Here is a 17087-nt window from a genome sequence, read left to right as displayed (position 1 = left end):
GCAACATGTGAATTGAAGGTTAAGTTGTTATTGTAAAAATGTATTTTAAATGATATATGTCTTCATATAACCCAATCTCAAAAGCACACCATGCACTGTGAACTAGTTCCCAAATCCCTATTACCTTACCATCACTCTTTCGATTACCAATCATGGTCCTCAAATTTTGCCTCTACTGCTATACACGTCGGTCAACTTTAGTCAACTTCCCCAGCTATTTTTGTTCAATATACAATTCTGTCCCTACCCCACAACAGAGAAGTGCCCTGAAACATTAAAATACTTTATGCAAATCAGTTGTTAGCAGTTACTTATTGAAACATTTACAATTCAAATAAAACCTAATTCATTCTGAGAGGTTCTTTAAAAATAAACTAAAGCTTTGCACAACACATTCCTGTCTGTCGGAGGAATTATTGGCACACGGTCAGTGTCAGGCTACAGGGTGTAGCGAAAGTATTTCAGGATCTGGTAATGATTTTCCTTATGCCCTAATGGTAATTGCTGCAATTTAGTGGATACAAAACACATATGAAAACAGATCATACTGAGAAATATTATTTCAAAACCACATACAACAGCTGCTTGCAAACATAGATACATGGGCAAAGGGTTAAATGATAACAATTGTGAAGTAAAAAGATGTAAAACCACAATATTAAAATATCAATAATAATAAATGTAAAAATTAGCTACTTACCTGCCTGAGATAAATTAAATGGTGTGAGGGAATGAGTATAAATGTGCCCATCCTTAGAACAATTACACAAGTTATGTAGAATGTGATGGTAATTTCATCATACAAAAAGAAACTAGAATCCGGGGTAGGGTTTTAAAAATAAGTATTCTGGGTTGATAAATTAATATTTTGTATTTAATATAATACAGCTAGTGTCGATGACAAGAGAAAGATGGATGCCAAAGCTTTCTCCCCTCACCTCTTCTCTGAAATGGCTTCCAAGTAGCAATGTATCGGAGGCCTGGACCTAGAACAGCATCGGTACAGCACACTTTCTTAGCCAGTGCATGAAAAATAACATTAAGCTATTTAAATGAACCAAAAACAACTGCAATTTGCTGAAATCAACTACTCCATTACTTCTGAGATTCAGCAACATTGATATTTGACACATTTTTCAAACGAAAGATCATTGGCATCTCGGCTGGTTCATTGGTTTGCAATGCCATACTACTCACTGTAACTTTTGCAACAAATGGGACAAAACTCGTTCTGCAATAAATGTGAAGCAAAAATAAAGTTCCTGTACTCACTTGAAATGCTTTTAATTTAAATTTCAGTAGGATTCATAGAATCATAGAATCCCTACAGTGCAGATGGAGGCCATTCGGCCCATCGTGTCTGCACCAACCCTCCCCCGAACCCAAACCTACGCAGCACCTCCCAGAGGTACTCCCACTCTACTCGGTCAAAGGCCTTTTCCACGTCCATAGCTGCCATTATCTCCGCCTCTCCCTCCTCCGATGGCGTCATTATTACGTTTAATTTAAATTACTCTCCTTGGATTCGTTTCATCTTCCCTTCACTTTCCACTTTTATTTCTCAATCTTAAAATGACTCCTTCAAGAACAAAGTATCTTTTAAAATTTCTACCCCGTCATGAAAAAAATTACCAAAAGGTGAACTACTGCATCCAAAATAACACGTCTGAATTCAAGGGTGTAAATAGTCGGAGGAAGGATAAGGCTGCATTGTGTAAAACAAGCATATTGCAAAGTGTGAGGATTTATGGATTATTTGCAATTTATATAATTATATAGCATGAAACACCACCCATCAGATAATAAACCTTCGCCCATAAAAGGCTGTGACACTTAGGGCGGCATGTGGCACAGTGGTTAGCACTTGGACTGCAGCACTGAGGACCCGGGTTCGAATCCCAGCCCTGGGTCACTGTCTGTGTGGAGTCTGGACATTCTCCCCATGTTTGCGTGGGTTTCACCCCCCAACCCAAAGATGTGCTGGTTAGGTGGATTGGCCATGCTAAATTGCCGCTTAATTGGAAAAATAAAAAAATAATTGGCTACTCTAAATTTAAAAATAAAAGCTGTGACACGTCATTTCCTCACAGTGCAATACAAGATAGCCAAAGTAGCAAAGGTTAAAGTAAACATGACTGCCTATGGATTGCAGTGTGTCTTATTCTGTGGTATTTACGCTAGATTCTGAATGCTTCTGCTATATTCTAAACCTCATTCAATTTTGTGATGAACTCACTCATGATTCGGTTCTATATTGCATGGTTAATAGTGGGCACAATTGCGGTGCTGAGGACCCGGGTTCGAATCCCGGCCCTGGGTCACTGTCCGTGTGGAGTTTGCACATTCTCCCCATGTCAGCGTGGGTTTCACCCCTACAATCCAAAGATGTGCAGGTTAGGTGCATTGGCCACGCTAAATTGCCTCTTAATTGGAAAAAAAAATTGGGTACTCTTAAGTTTATAAAAAAATAGTGGGCACAATAATCTGAAACATTGATTATGTTCTGCCATTGTCAATATACTATCACTTTTGGAATGTTGCCAAGCAACATAAATGGTTAGCACAGGAGTTGCTATGTACTTGAGACACACGATGCAGAATAATTCCGTATGATGAAAAGGGACAAAACAGGCAACACTGTTAAATATTGAAGTCAGCTTTGATCGTTGCCTAGACAAAGGAAGAATAATCTATTACAGAGGAGAGTTTTTGCTGTGGTGAATGGGAATCCATATCTATGAGATTATGTTGTAGGAATGAAGGTCTGTGATGCAGCTCACTAGAGTCATAAGCAGCAACATGAAAGATTAACTATATTATTTCCACTGTCATTACCTATTTTTATACAAATCTGACAAATTGTTGGCAGAAATTAGAAAACTCCCAACTTTTCTGGATGGTTCTGAATTAAACAAATGCTACAGATGCTGTGGGAAGTAGCTTTCTTTTTAAATAACACAAGAAATATAAAAATAATCACATAATAACAAACTTTCAGTCATGACACAAGTTGAGGACAAATGGTGCTTGGGGACTGTAGCAGTGTTTGGGTACCAAAAAGAAACAATTGCAAGCTGTCATTGTTGAACTTTATTATGTTTTTTTAAACTCATTCATGGGATGGGGACAACGCTGGTTAGACCAAAGTGTATTGCCAATCCCTAAATTGTGAACACAACCCAGTCCATCACACGAACCTGCCTCCCATCCATTGACTCTGTCTACACCTCCCGCTGTCTTGGGAAAGCGGGCAGCATAATCAAAGACCCTCCCACGCGGGTTATTCTCTCTTCCATCGGGCAGAAGATACAAAAGACTGAGAAAACACACAGATTCAAAAACAGCTTCTTCCCCGCTGTTACCAGGCTCCTGAATGACTCTCTTATGGACTGAACTGATCTCGCCACGCATCTTCTCTACAGTAGCACTATGCTCAGCTTGCTTCACCCGATGTAGATGTATTTGCATTGTGTATTTACCCTATATTTTATGCATGGAACGATCGGCCTAGATTGTATGCTGAACAAAACGTTTTACTGTACCTCTGTACACGTGACAATAAATCTAAATGCCCTTCAGAAGGTGATGGTGAGCTGCCTCCTTGGATTGCTGCAGTCCATATGTTCTGACAATAACCAGTGTTATTAGGGAGAGAGTTCCAGGATCTAACCAAGTGAGTGAAGGAACAACAACATAGTTCTAGGTCAGAATGGTGTGTGACTTGGAGGGAAGCTTGTAGATGGTGGTGTTCCTAAGCATCTGCTGCCCTTGCCCTTCTAAGTGGTAGGGGTTTGGAAGGTGCTGCTGTCTGTCGCAGGAGCCTCGCAAGTTGCTGCAGTGCCCACAGATGGAAGAGGCCATTTGGCCCATCATGTTTGTACCAGCTCTTTGAAAGAGCTATTCAAGTAGTCTGCTATCCCTGGTCTCTCTCCTTCTGCTGACAACCTTCTAACATTTAATATTAAATTATCAATATTACCGGTGAAATTAAAGATACTCCTAAATGACAAAATCAGTGTTAAACTGTGTGCTGAATAACACTTACGAACAAAATGTCAAGTTGATGAGGACTGCCACTTCAGTTTCACTCTATTATTGTACAAAAAAAACCCAGAAAGCAAATTATATCTTGATGGGTTTATATGTAAAAACAGCTGAGCAGTACTCACTGCTTAGGTTTACATAAGATGTTCGATCACTTCTGCACAATACTAGGGGAGAGAGGCTGTTGCCTGTGGAATTGCATCCCAGTCAGGGTAGGAAGAAAAATGATTTGAGGGGAAGAGAAAAATACTGGGAGTCAGACTCAAAACTTTGTATTTCCCTGATGTCTAAACTGTGATGATTTAATTGACTCATAAAAATTACACTTTTGTTCAAAAGTCAGTATATGGTACCAGATAATTTAAACTGCAGGTAGCTCACCTGCTGCTGAAACCCTCATCCATGCTTTTGTCACCTTCACATTCCTCACATTTTCCTACCCTCCATAAACTCAACATCATCCAAACCTCTGCTGTCCATAGTTGAATTTGGAACAAGTGACAATCACCCATCGCCCTCGTGCTCACAGACCTATGCTGATTCCAAGCTAAGCAACGTCTTAAATTTAAGACACACCCTTGTATCGAAATCTATGCATCACTTCAGTCCTCCCTATTTTTAATCTCCTCCACTTTGTACAACTCTCAGAAACATCTGCACTCCTCTAATTTTGGCCTCTTGCACAGTGTGCCTTCAGCTCAGATGCCCAGCACTCCAGAATTCCTCTGCCAAAGCACTCCATCTCCTTTGAATACCCTCTTCAAAACCTGCCTTTTTAGCCAAGCTTTCGGTTACCTGTCAGAATCATTCATTCTGGGGCCTGTGTCAAATTTTAGTTTGATGGGAAGCACTTTTGGGGCATCCAGCTTCAGTAAAAGGAAAATGTGCTTTACGCCTAGGAGTTGCTGCATCTATAAAAGCAAATTACTGCTGATGGGAAACGAAAAACAGAAAACGCTGGGCAAATCTCAGCAGGTATGTCAGCATCTGTGGAGCGGGAAGCTTTGACAGTCACCCAGACTAGGTAGCGTTAGCTCCCATTCTCCCTCCACAGATGCTGTCAGACCTGCTGAGATTGTGTTGGGTGTGTTTTTTTTTGTTGCTGTATTTACTGTTGGTGCATGAGCCACCCGGGGAAAACTCACCACATGAACTCTTCATGATGATGAAGGTGTAGAGGGGTGATGAGCACTCTGCAGGTGCGTTTTAATAAACTGGGTGAAGGAAGCAGGTTTGAACTTTTAGCACTGCCTGTTTTTGATACCGTACACACACGAGAAGAGGTAAATGTGGGAGCTCACTTTTAAACACATGGGTGTCCTTGGTCTCGCGGTCCAGTTGCTGTGTGGTGGTAACCGCTCCGCTGTCAGGGTCCATGCGGAAGTAGTCGGTGGACCTGCTGTCAAACAGCGACTCCATGGTGTACTCCAGCCGCCCCGCGTCCCCCTCGTCCAGATCGCGGGCGCTCAGCGCGATGACCCGGGTGTCCGCCGGCTCGTTCTCGGGCACGGACACCTGGTAGCTGGGCAGCTCGAACTGGGGGCTGCGGTTGGTGCTCCTCTTGGCGCGGGGAGGCCGGCCGGCCACTGCCCGGTCCTCCGCCAGCCGGACCCGGATCAGGAGGGCGCCCCCCGGACGGCCCGGCGGGGGGGCGCACAGCAGCTGGGCCTCGGCGGGAGGGCCGGCCGCCCTCCCCGGGCACTCGCCCCCCGCCCACAGGACGCCGCCCGGGTGCAGGAGCGGAAGGCCGCTGCCGTTGAGGCGGGAGCAGAGGGCGCCGGGCGGCCGCAGCGCGGCGGGGACGAAGTCCCACACGTCGAGCAGCGAGCGGCGGCCGGCCGCCGGGCCCGCCAGCCGCACGTCGACGTCGAGCCGGCCGGCCGGCCCCCGGCCCCGCGGCCGGCAGCCCGGGCCGTGCACGTGGACGGCGAGCCGGGCCCGCACGCTCAGCAGGCGGGGCGGCTCGGCCGCTCGGTAGCGCAGGTGGAGCGGCAGCGGGTTGGCCGGCAGCCGCGAGCAGTCCAGCGGCCCCGTCTGCCTCAGCTGCCCGCTGCGGGCGCCCACTTCCAGGCACCCCCGCAGCGGCTCGGGGGTCCGCCGCTCGTCCAGCCGGCACCGCCAGCCCACCGCTGCCGCCCCCAGCGACAGGTTGGCCAGCGGCGGCTCCCCGGATCCCGGCGCCTTCCCCTGGGAAAGATGCAGCTTGAAGGAGCCCGAGACGGGGATGTGCAGGAGGAGAGTGAGGAGGATGGGGCAGCGGAGAGACATGGCTTTAAAACCCCAAAACAACAAAATAAATAAAAGGAACGATCTACCACTGGCCAAATCTCCAGCAACTTTTCATCCTCAAAGCCAGTGTCCCTCAGCCCGAGTGCCCTCCCCTACCTACTGGAGCCTGGCATATTGAGTTTACAAACTTCCCTCCCTCTATTACTCCCCCCCCCCCCCCCCCCCCCCGGTAACTTTTTTTCTGCCCCTCTTCCTCCCCCCACCGATTTTCTCCCTCTCTATCTCCCCTTACTTTTCCCCCTCCTACTCTGTGCCCCCTTTCGACTTTCTCTCGTCCCACCCCAATTTGTGTGGGGGGTTCTGGTTTTTTTTGGGGGGAAAAAAGTTTTAGTTTGACCCCAGTTTCATTTCAAGATGGCTCCGCCGCCCCGGCTCTCGACAGCATTAAACCTCCTCCCGTTTCCCAAACTTTCAGCAACACGACAAACACAGCGGCTCTCCGGCGGGACCTGCGAGTGACTGGGAGGCGCCCAGGGGAACGGGCAGGCGCCGCCAGCGGCTCCCATCTCAGCGCATCAGGCGTCTCCCTCCCGCTGGCTCCTCATTCACCACCTCCTTCCTCCCTGGATCCTGATCCCTCTCTTTCCCTCCGTCTCTCTCTTCCTCCCCTCTTGTCTCTCACCTACTTCCCCCTTCCTTCTTTGCCCGGTCTCTGGCCGATCACCCACGGTCAGTGTCTTCGATGCAACAAGGTGCCTTTTTTTTTGAGTGTGCTGTGGTTTCCTCTGCCTCACAGGTGGGTTTGTAAATCTCTTGGCAGGATCTGTCTCCGGCGACCCGCCTGCTCTGACCTGGAGGGGGTTTACGGTACAAATTTACACTCAGCAAAAAAAAAAACGAAGTTGTAGCGGGAACCACACTCCCGGCTCCAATAACCACCGCCACCAAATGGATTAAAAAGACAACACAGTCGCCATGTGACCCTCTTGGGGGAATTCTTAACCAACAAGTGGGGGTTTGGTACAGTTACATATTTTAAAAAAGTGTCCAAGGATCAGACGAGGGGGGCGGAGGGAGTAAACTATAGATTAATAGGTTTGTAGCGCTGAAAAGGTGGGGAATTTGCAGGTTGTTGCCATGGTGACTCTAGTTTAAACAGGGATCCCAGGGGACGCGATTTGGGCGTTTCATTCAGAAACAAAAGCGAACAATGAACTGAGAAAAAAAACTGCGTGTAACCTGAAGCCACAGCGGCACGGAGCGAGAAAACACTTGTTAGTAGAGCAACCCAGGCAGAAATTACAAATCGTCCGATTAATTCTAGTCTCATTCTCACTTACGTTCCTGATTTTCATTTTTCAATCCACTTTGCTTTTTGTACAATTTCGGTTGTAATCTGATCACAGCAATTATATTAACCTTTCACGGGCAAGCCTGATTTTAAACGGAATGTGATGCACAGTTCTGTTTTGCTTTTTATTTTGTAAATACCTGCTACAATTTCAAAGTTTGTAATTTTCACCAACATAAAATGGTTTACTTCGGAAATTAAAAACGGAAGATGCGGGATAAACTCAGCTGGTCTGGCAGCACCTGTGGAGTGGGAAACAGTTAACATTTCGGGTCTAAATGACCCTTCTGCAGGACTGAAGAAAGGGAGAAATGTAAAAACTTTTATTTGAGGATTCATTTCTGATTTGGGCTGTATTATTTATATTTTGCGATACGTTTCTCCTTGCGAAAATGACTAAGTCTTAACTTGTTCACTAAGTCTTCTGACAAGGTTCATAAAGAAGATATTCAAATAATCATTCGATCTGAACATGGTGCAAATCTCGCCGCGTTTTAGAATCAATAGCAATTATTTGAATCTCCGACACGAATAACTAAAACAGCTCATAATTGGCGGAAAGCTGGAGAGGATTCGTTTCGAAAGACAAGTTATTCGTGTTCCATTGGTCCTCACACTGCACAATCTAAAAGCCACCACAAATCAGAAGCGTTTCTCTTCCTCTGAGAATTCACGGGACGAAAGGCAGCTCCTAATATAAAGGAGGGGTGGTAGGGGATGGAACAGATGACAGACACAGGTAACCTGGTACTTACAATATTTCTGTGACATCACTCCTTTTATGGTTTCTTTCAAGTCGAAAACACTTGCTCTCGTACAAACTAGGTAAATGGTCAGTAAACGGATCTATTAAAACACTGTTTCTGGTTGAGGTTTAATTTCCCCAAACTACTTCTTGTACAGGGATCTGAACTCCATAGATTGATTCCATACATTGGGTGGTTAGCACTGCTGCCTCACAACGCCAGGGACCCGGGTTCACTTCCAATCTGTTCACTGTCAGTGTGGAGTTGCACTTTCTCCCTATGTCTGCGTAGGTTGCCTATATTGGGTAGCACGGTGGTACTCACAGCACCAGGGACCTGGGTTCAATTCCAGCCTTGGGTCATTGTGTGGAGTTTGCACGTTCTCCCTGTGTCTGTGTGGATGGCTTCCGCGTGCTCCTGTTTCCTCCCACAGTCCAAAGATGTGCAGGTTAGGTGGATTGACCATGATAAAATTGACCCTTAGTGTCCAAAAAGGTTAGGTGGGGTCACTGCGTTACATGGATAGGGTGGGATGTGGGTCTAGGCAGGGTGCTCTTTGGCAGGGTGCTCTTTCAGAGGGTCAGAACACACTCGATGGGCTTAAAGGCCTCCTGCACTGTAGTGATTCTATAAGTTTTTTAAAAATACATCTCTTTTTCAAGTATCACCCTCTATATACCACCTGACCATCACTGTCTTCTGTTCGGTACGTGTACAATTTCTAAATGGCAGTTACAAAAAACATACCGCATAATTTTTAGAAATTAAGCCAGGACTGATATTACATTCTGTGGCTGTTTTTCTTTCCTGCCTCGATATTTTGATGAACGTCCTCCTGCAACAAGGGGTTATGGGGAGAAGACAGGAGAATGGGGGCGAGAATATATCAGCCATGATTGAATGGCGGAGCAGACTCGGTGGGCCGAGTGGCCTAATTCTGCTCCTATGTGTTATGATAGCCCTCCGCAAACTTTGAAGTTTGAGCTTGAAGGGCTGCATACCCGGTGGAAGTCGGAGTCCCGTTAAAAAGGTAGCACGTAGACGCAAGTTTAATAGTTCTGAGTGGAATAAGGACTCTTGTTAAATAAAACAGCTTTGCGCGACACTTACTTAAGAATAATGACTTAAGAATTGGGGCTTCATTGCACAAGAGTCCTACATTATTAAAGTTCCATACAGTTTCGTACATCATCGGTAACTAAAGAAGATTTGTGCTTAATAATTTGAAAGATCACATTTTGTCAGTGCCACACCTTGTTCCTCTTTCTCCCAAAGTGTTTATTTTAGATCGCCGGTGTGTTAAACTGCAGAATGAACCAGTTCTTAAGTAAACTGTGCGATAGCCGCACAGTTAAACAACACACAGGCATGCAATGTCAACATGTAGCAAGAGGTTAAGAGCGGCGGACAGATTTAGATGGCGGCCGCACTTGGCTGTTTCAATCTCAAGTTTGGTCTCAACACCATGAATCAGCTTTCAAATCAAAGGTAATTCATTTCTGATTTCTACTGACAAATTATTTTAGCAAAACGTTACCTTTAACGTTTAATATGCAAACATTGACATTTTATTTTAGTCCCTAATTATTTTGCTTAAGTATTGTTTTTCTCCGCACGCGCCTTCCAGTGCATAAAAATACTGAACGATTTAATTTCGTTGCGGTTAAACTCCGGCAGGTGAGTTTCACGATGTTGGCGAGAAAACGTGGTTGTTGCGCCGCGTGGCCAGGTTTTCTATCGATTCTCTATAACCGCGTGTTGATTTGGTGATTATGAAAGAGCGATATAACAAGAGTTTATATGGAACGGTGTCCTATTAACAATGCAAGTGGAAAGATACAAGTGTAAATACAGCCACTGTGTGGGCATTCACAGAATAACATCACAAATCGAACATGCAATATGGAAAAAACGAATTGCTTCTGTGTCGGGCCTTTCACGACCACACCGAGCGCTTTGCAACCACTGAAGCCCTTTTAAAGTGCAGTCACTGCCGGATTGGAGTGAAACAATTATTTGTTTCATGATTATGTTTCTTCAACAAGTATTTTAATAGTGACAAGTGTAGGTTATTCAGCCCCTGGAGGCAATTCTACCATTTAATTAGATCCTAGCTGTCACTTAACTCCATTTATTTAGATGTGTCCTAGATTATTCCATACCCTCACACAACAGAAATCTAATTAACACGTAATAATAAAAATCACCGCAAAAAGTTCAGACAATTATTACAAATATTTGTCAACTCACTCAAATCTCATGGGCAGCACGATGGTGCCATGGTTAGCACTGCTGTCTCACGGTGCCGAGGTCCCAGGTTCGAGCCCGGATCTGGGTAATTGTCCGTGTGGAGTTTGCATATTCTCCCCTATTTGCGTGGGTTTCGCCCCCACAACACAACACAAAGATGTGCAAGGTAGGTGGATTGGCCACGCTAAATTGCCCCTTAATTGGAAAAAATTAATTGGGTACTCTAAATTTTTAAAAAACTCACTTAAAACCCCAAATGTAGTTATTATCTCAGAATCAACCCAGAGTGCGTTTTTTAATTAAAATTATCCATATGCTATAGATAGGTTAGAGGTGACTACCATACAAATGCATGATGTTACTCTACTGCTAATGTGTCGCTAAGTGTAACTCATGGGCTCCCTGTTAAGGCCACAAGTTGTAATTGGCATGCTTTCCTGAGCCAATTAGTGCGTCAATATTCTTGGACAGATTCCAAAGTCAATTAGAAGCCAGACAGGCTTTCAGTTTTGAAGCATGCTTCTGAAGGCATTTTTATTAATTTGTGAGCTGTGAGTATTGCTGGCAAGGCGGTGTTTATTGGCCGACCCTAATTGCCCTCTAGAAGGTATTCGTGAGCTACCTTCTTGCATGCTGCAGTCCGTGTGGTGAAAGTTATCCCACGGTGATGATAGGGAGGGAGGCAGTCCCAAGATTTTGACCCTGTGATCTTGAACAATGGTTATCTATTTCCATGATGTGGAGATGCCGGCGTTGGACTGGGGTGAGCACAGTACGAAGTCTTACAACACCAGGTTAAAGTCCAACAGGTTTGTTTCGATGTCACTAGCTTTCGGAGCGCTGCTCCTTCCTCAGGTGAATGAAGAGGTCTGTTCCAGAAACACATATATAGACAAATTCAAAGATGCCAAACAATGCTTGGAATGCGAGCATTAGCAGGTGATTAAATCTTTACAGATCCAGAGATGGGGTAACCCCAGGTTAAAGAGGTGTGAATTGTACCAAGCCAGGACAGTTGGTAGGATTTCGCAGGCCAGATGGTGGGGGATGAATGTAATGCAACATGAATCCCAGGTCCCGGTTGCGGCCGCACTCGTGTGCGGAACTTGGCTATAAGTTTCTGCTCGGCGATTCTGCGTTGTCGCGGGTCCTGAAGGCCGCCTTGGAGAACGCTTACCCGGAGATCAGAGGCTGAATGCCCTTGACTGCTGAAGTGTTCCCCGACTGGAAGGGAACATTCCTGCCTGGTGATTGTTGCGCGATGTCCGTTCATTCGTTGTCGCAGCGTTTGCATGGTCTCGCCAATGTACCATGCTTCGGGACATCCTTTCCTGCAGCGTATGAGGGAGACAACGCCGAGTCGCACGAGTATGTACCGCGTACCTGGTGGGTGGTGTTCTCACGTGTAATGGTGGTATCCATGTCGATGATCTGGCACGTCTTGCAGAGATTGCCATGACAGGGTTGTGTGGTGTCGAGGTCACTGTTCTGAAGACTGGGTAGTTTGCTGCAAACAATGGTTCGTTTGAGGTTGCGCGGTTGTTTGAAGGCAAGTAGTGGGGTTGTGGGGATGACCTTGGCAAGATGTTCATCGTCATCAATGACGTGTTGAAGGCTGTGAAGAAGATGACGTAGTTTCTCCGCTCCGGGGAAGTACTGGACGACGAAGGGTATTCTGTCGGAAGTGTCCCATGTTTGTCTTCTGAGGAGGTCGGTCCGGTTTTTCGCTGTGGCGCGTTGGAACTGTCGATCGATGAGTCGAGTGCCATATCCCATTCGTACGAGGGCATCTTTCAACGTCTGTAGATGTCTGTTACGCTCCTCCTCGTCTCAGCAGATCCTGTGTATACGGAGCGCTTGTCCATAGGGGATGGCTTCTTTAATGTGTTTAGGGTGGAAGCTGGAGAAGTGGAGCATCATGAGGTTATCCGTGGGTTTGCGGTAAAGCGAAGTGCTGAGGTGACCGTCCTTGATGGAGACGAGTGTGTCCAAGAATGCAACTGATTTTGGAGAGTAGTCCATGGTGAGTCTGATGGTTGGATGGAACTTATTAATGTCATCGTGTAGTCGTTTCAGTGATTCTTCGCCGTGGGTCCAAAGGAAAAAAATGTCATCGATGTATCTGGTGTATAACATCGGTTGAAGGTCCTGTGCGGTGAGTAGGTCCTGTTCAAACTTGTGCATGAAGATGTTGGCGTATTGGGGTGCGAATTTGGTCCCCATGGCTGTTCCGTGCGTCTGGATGAAGAACTTGTTGTCGAAGGTGAAGACGTTGTGATCCAGAATGAAGCGGATGAGTTGCAGAATTGCGTCTGGAGATTGGCAGTTGTCGGTGTTGAGTACTGAGGCTGTTGCAGCAATGCCGTCGTCATGGGGGATGCTGGTGTAGAGTGCCGAGACGTCCATTGTGACGAGGAATGTACCTGGTTCAACTGGTCCATGGGTGCTGAGTTTCTGTAGGAAGTCCGTAGTGTCGCGACAGAAGCTGGGTGTACCTTGTACGATGGGTTTCAAGATGCCCTCGATGTAGCCAGAGAGGTTCTCACACAGGGTCCCATTGCCTGAAACGATAGGGCGGCCTGGTGTGTTGGCCTTATGTATTTTCGGGTGGCAGTAGAGATCTCCAATGGGATCTCCATCGTACGTGGGATGAGAGCACGTAGGGTGCTCTGAAGATCTGGATCCAAGGTCTTGATCAGTCTGTTAAGTTGGCGGATGTGTTCCTTGGTCGGATCTGCGGGTAACTGTCTGTAGTGTTCTTGGTTGTTCAGTTGTCGGTATACTTCTTTGCAGTAGTCCGTTCTGTTCAGTACGACAGTGGCCCCCCCTTTGTCTGCTGGTTTGATGACGATGCTGCGGTTGGTCTTGAGAGCGCGGATGGCATTGCGTTGTGCTTGGGTGACGTTCGGGGCTGTCTTGTGAATGCGACTGATGAATCTGGCATTGACGCGACTCCTGACGGCTTGAGCACACATGTCGAGTCTAAGGCAGCGGCCTTCCGGAGGGGTCTAATTCGACTCTTTCCTCTTCGGTTGCCGCACCGCAGATCTCTCGGTCTGCTGTTCCGGTTCATTGGTAGTCTGCTTGGGTTCGCTGTTGGCCTCTTGGGGTCTGTGGAAGAATTCCCGGAGCCTCATTCGCCTGATGAATTCCTCCGTGTCTGCCGCGAGACTGATGGGGTCCATTTTGGTGGTGGTGCAGAAATTAAGTCCTCTGCTGAGGACTTCGATTTCATCTGGTTGAAGGGTGTAGTCTGACAAGTTGACAATAGATTTCCCTGTATTGTTTTCTACTGTGACACCGGGGGTGGCTTGGTTGCTGCCGGTGGTGATACCAAGTTTTGAAACTTGGTTCATTCACCTGAGGAAGGAGCAGCGCTCCGAAAGCTAGTGACATCGAAACAAACCTGTTGGACTTTAACCTGGTGTTGTAAGACTTCGTACTGTATCTATTTCCAAGTCAGGGTGATATGTTATTTGGAGGGTAACATGAATGTGGATGTGCCCCCATGCCCCTGTGCTTCTAGGTGATAGAGATGATGGGTTTGGAAAGTGCTGTGGAAGAAGCCTCAGCAAACTGCTGCAGTGCATCCTTGTAAATGGTACCTGCTGTAGCCACAACGTACTGGTGGAAGGAGTGAATGTTTAAGTTGGAGGTGGCATGCCAATTGAGCTGGCTGCTTTGTACTGGATACTGTCAAACATTTGAATGTTGACGGGGCTCCAAACTTGAAAGTGGAGAATATACAGAAGGCCTTTAAAGACATTTGCTCATGATGGGGACGTTTCTGTACTTTCGTCATGATTGTTTTTTTTCTTTCACGTTATATCTTAGAAGTGCGTCAGAGAAATTTGCAGTGTGACAACTGATTAAAACTGACCTATTAATGGCTTTCACCTCCTATATAGGAACATAGGAATTAGAAGCTGAAGTAGGCAATTCAGCCCTTCGAGCCTGCTCTGCCATTCGATCAAATCATTGCTGATCTATTCCTGGTCTCAAATCCACCTCCCTACCTGTTCCCCATATCCCTTTAATCCATTTTTAAAATCAGAAATATATCTATCTCTTTCTTGAAACTTTTTAATGATTCAGATTACACCACACCATCGGGCATCGAGTTCCACAAATTTACCACCCTCTGCGAGAAGTAGTTCCTCCTCATTTCAGTTCTAACTCTACCGCATTTTGCAATAAAGGCTGAGATTCCATTTGCTTTTTTAATTACATGCTGTACCTGCATACCAACCTTCTGCGATTCATGAACAAAGACACCCAGATCTCTCTGCCCAGATGCATTTTGAATCTCCTGCTCTATTTATTTTAGTTCTGTCCCTCCAACAATGTGGCAAACATGGTGGATTGCCTAACCTCTCATACTAACGTGACTCTGTTATATCATTTCAAAGCTTTCATGTTTGTGAATCCAGTTTATACACAGGTGCATTTAAGCAGCTCGTAATTAGTGCACTTAAAAACAAATCAGGAACCGCCTCAGGGGATACAGGATAAGGTAGTTTCGAAAATGGGAGTGGGGGAGGGGAAGATCTTGGAAATTTATAAAGAGCTTATGGAGTGGGAGGGAACCAGATAGGGGAGGTAAAACGTAAGTGGGAGGATGAGTTGGGTAAGGAACTAAAGGCAGGCCTGTGGGAGGATGCTCTGAGTAGAGTCAATGTCCTCATCATGTGCCAGGCTCAGCCTGATACAATTTAAGGTGGTCCACTGGGCACACATGACGGGGGCCCAGATGAGCAGGTTTTTTGAAGGGGTGGAGGATAGGTGTGGGCGGTGTTCGGGAGGGCCTGCAAATCATGTTCATGTTCTGGCCATGTCCAAAGCTTAGGGGATTCTGGCAGGGATTTGTTGATGTCATGTCCACGGTGGCACCGAGTCCAGAGGTGGCGATTTCTGGAGTGTCGGAAGACCCGGGGCGAGACATGTTTTGGCCTTTGCCTCCCTGATAGCCTGAAGGCTGGAGGTGGATCTTATTGGCGTGGAGGGACTCGTAGTCTCCAAAATCAGAGGTTTGGGTTAGTGACATGGCTGGGTTCGTCAGGCTTGAGAAAATCAAGTTTGCCCTCAGAAGGTCGACTTTAGGGTTCATCCGGAGGTGGCAGCTGTTTATCGAATTCTTCGGGAAAATTTAATTGTTAGCAGATACGATAAGAGGGAGAGGGGGAATTCCCAAAGAAGCAAGGACCCCAAGATACTTTGGTGAAACACTTGTCCCATTCATCAAATTTAATGTTTAAGTTGTCAGTTTCGTTCTTAGTTGTCACTGTGTTGTTTTTGACCTTTTGCTTCAGTCTCTTTTAACTGATTATTTCCCCATAACACTTGCTGATTCTCTCTCTGCTCTCTTTTACTTTCTCTGTTGTTTTCTTTGCTTCTTTCAGTATGGGTGGGAAGTCTTGATGTGACAGGGCAAGCTGCTATCGATTGCTGCAGGTTGCATTTCTGATGCAGAATGACTCCCATCCCTTTCCTCTGCACGCCATGCCACCATCTCATTCCTCATGTATCCTCATTTTTATCACCAAAAATACCTTTTTCTATATCTTCCCTCCCAATTGCTCTGCTGCCCCTCAATTTACCCTTAATCCACCATCCATTCCTGCTCCGTCCCCTCAAACATGGGCGAGGAGAGGCAAGAATACTTCTCACTCTCCACTAGTCTTCAACTTCCAGCCCTTCTACTTCTCTGCCAATCTGCTTCACTGAAAAATGCTTTGTTTGCTTGCAAAAATCAAATTGTTTTGCTTTTTAAGAAAGTAAATTAGAATGAGGAAATACACTTCCTAATTGCATTTCTCTGCATTTGTGTCTGTCTGACTCCACATGTCTCACAGAAATTAGAATCTGTTAATCACAGTTGTAAGTGATTAGTATTGACTTTCTTTATCAACAAAACATAAGTGCAGATAATTCATTAGATTCAAAATTCAACTGTTTATTTTAAATTAAAGTACATTAAATGGAGAAATGCATTAAGGTCCAAAGGAAAGTTAGAGAGAAACATGTAGTGGTAATCCTCTTCGCCATACTCCAGTCAGATTTCCAATGAAGATTAGAGTAAATGTATCACTCAAGGCTGTAACGTTTCATATTCCTTACTTATATTACCATTGCAGAAAATTCTCAGCAGTTGCTTTTTGAGTTTCAGGCAGATAAAAGATAGATTTACCTGATAATCTGAGAGGTGATTAAAACTTGTGTGTAACAAAATGTCTGATAATCAGTTTCTGAAACTTGTATTGGTTTTCTCTAAAACATATTCCATCCATCTCTTGTCTTCTTCCCTAACTCAAGTCTCACACAAAAGTTTTGAACCACTATTAGTTGAGGTTTCCCATTGCTTTCTAGTTTTTATTTTCAGAGTATCTTCACACTGGGCTAAATCGGTGGCTTTGAAAGCAGACCAAGGCAGGCCAGCAGCACGGTTCGATTCCCGTACCAGCCTCCCC

The 17087-nt window shown here is 45.6% G+C and overlaps 2 protein-coding genes across 8 annotated transcripts in view; one reads left to right on the top strand and one right to left on the bottom strand.

The window, feature by feature from the left end:
• Positions 1 to 6451, bottom strand: part of celsr1a (cadherin EGF LAG seven-pass G-type receptor 1a) — a 432565-nt gene extending 426114 nt beyond the window's left edge. For all 5 annotated transcript variants that reach the window (XM_072471478.1, XM_072471479.1, XM_072471481.1 and 2 more), the window contains exon 1: positions 5346 to 6451. In XM_072471478.1, coding sequence (XP_072327579.1) covers positions 5346 to 6312 — 967 coding nt within the window. In that variant the 5' untranslated portion in view covers positions 6313 to 6451. The remainder of the gene's footprint in view (positions 1 to 5345) is intronic.
• Positions 6452 to 9743: 3292 nt separating this feature from the next.
• LOC140388010 (GRAM domain-containing protein 4-like) overlaps positions 9744 to 17087 on the top strand; it is a 286335-nt gene continuing 278991 nt past the window's right edge. The window contains exon 1 of one of the 3 annotated variants that reach the window (XM_072471476.1): positions 9744 to 9858. In XM_072471476.1, coding sequence (XP_072327577.1) covers positions 9788 to 9858 — 71 coding nt within the window. In that variant the 5' untranslated portion in view covers positions 9744 to 9787. The remainder of the gene's footprint in view (positions 9859 to 17087) is intronic. The other 2 variants (XM_072471468.1, XM_072471469.1) reach the window with 2 other exon arrangements.

The sequence above is a fragment of the Scyliorhinus torazame genome, chromosome 13 (genome assembly GCF_047496885.1).
Source record: "Scyliorhinus torazame isolate Kashiwa2021f chromosome 13, sScyTor2.1, whole genome shotgun sequence".
In the NCBI taxonomy this organism is placed as follows: Eukaryota; Metazoa; Chordata; class Chondrichthyes; order Carcharhiniformes; family Scyliorhinidae; genus Scyliorhinus; species Scyliorhinus torazame.
This window is presented reverse-complemented; position numbering and strand designations above follow the sequence as displayed.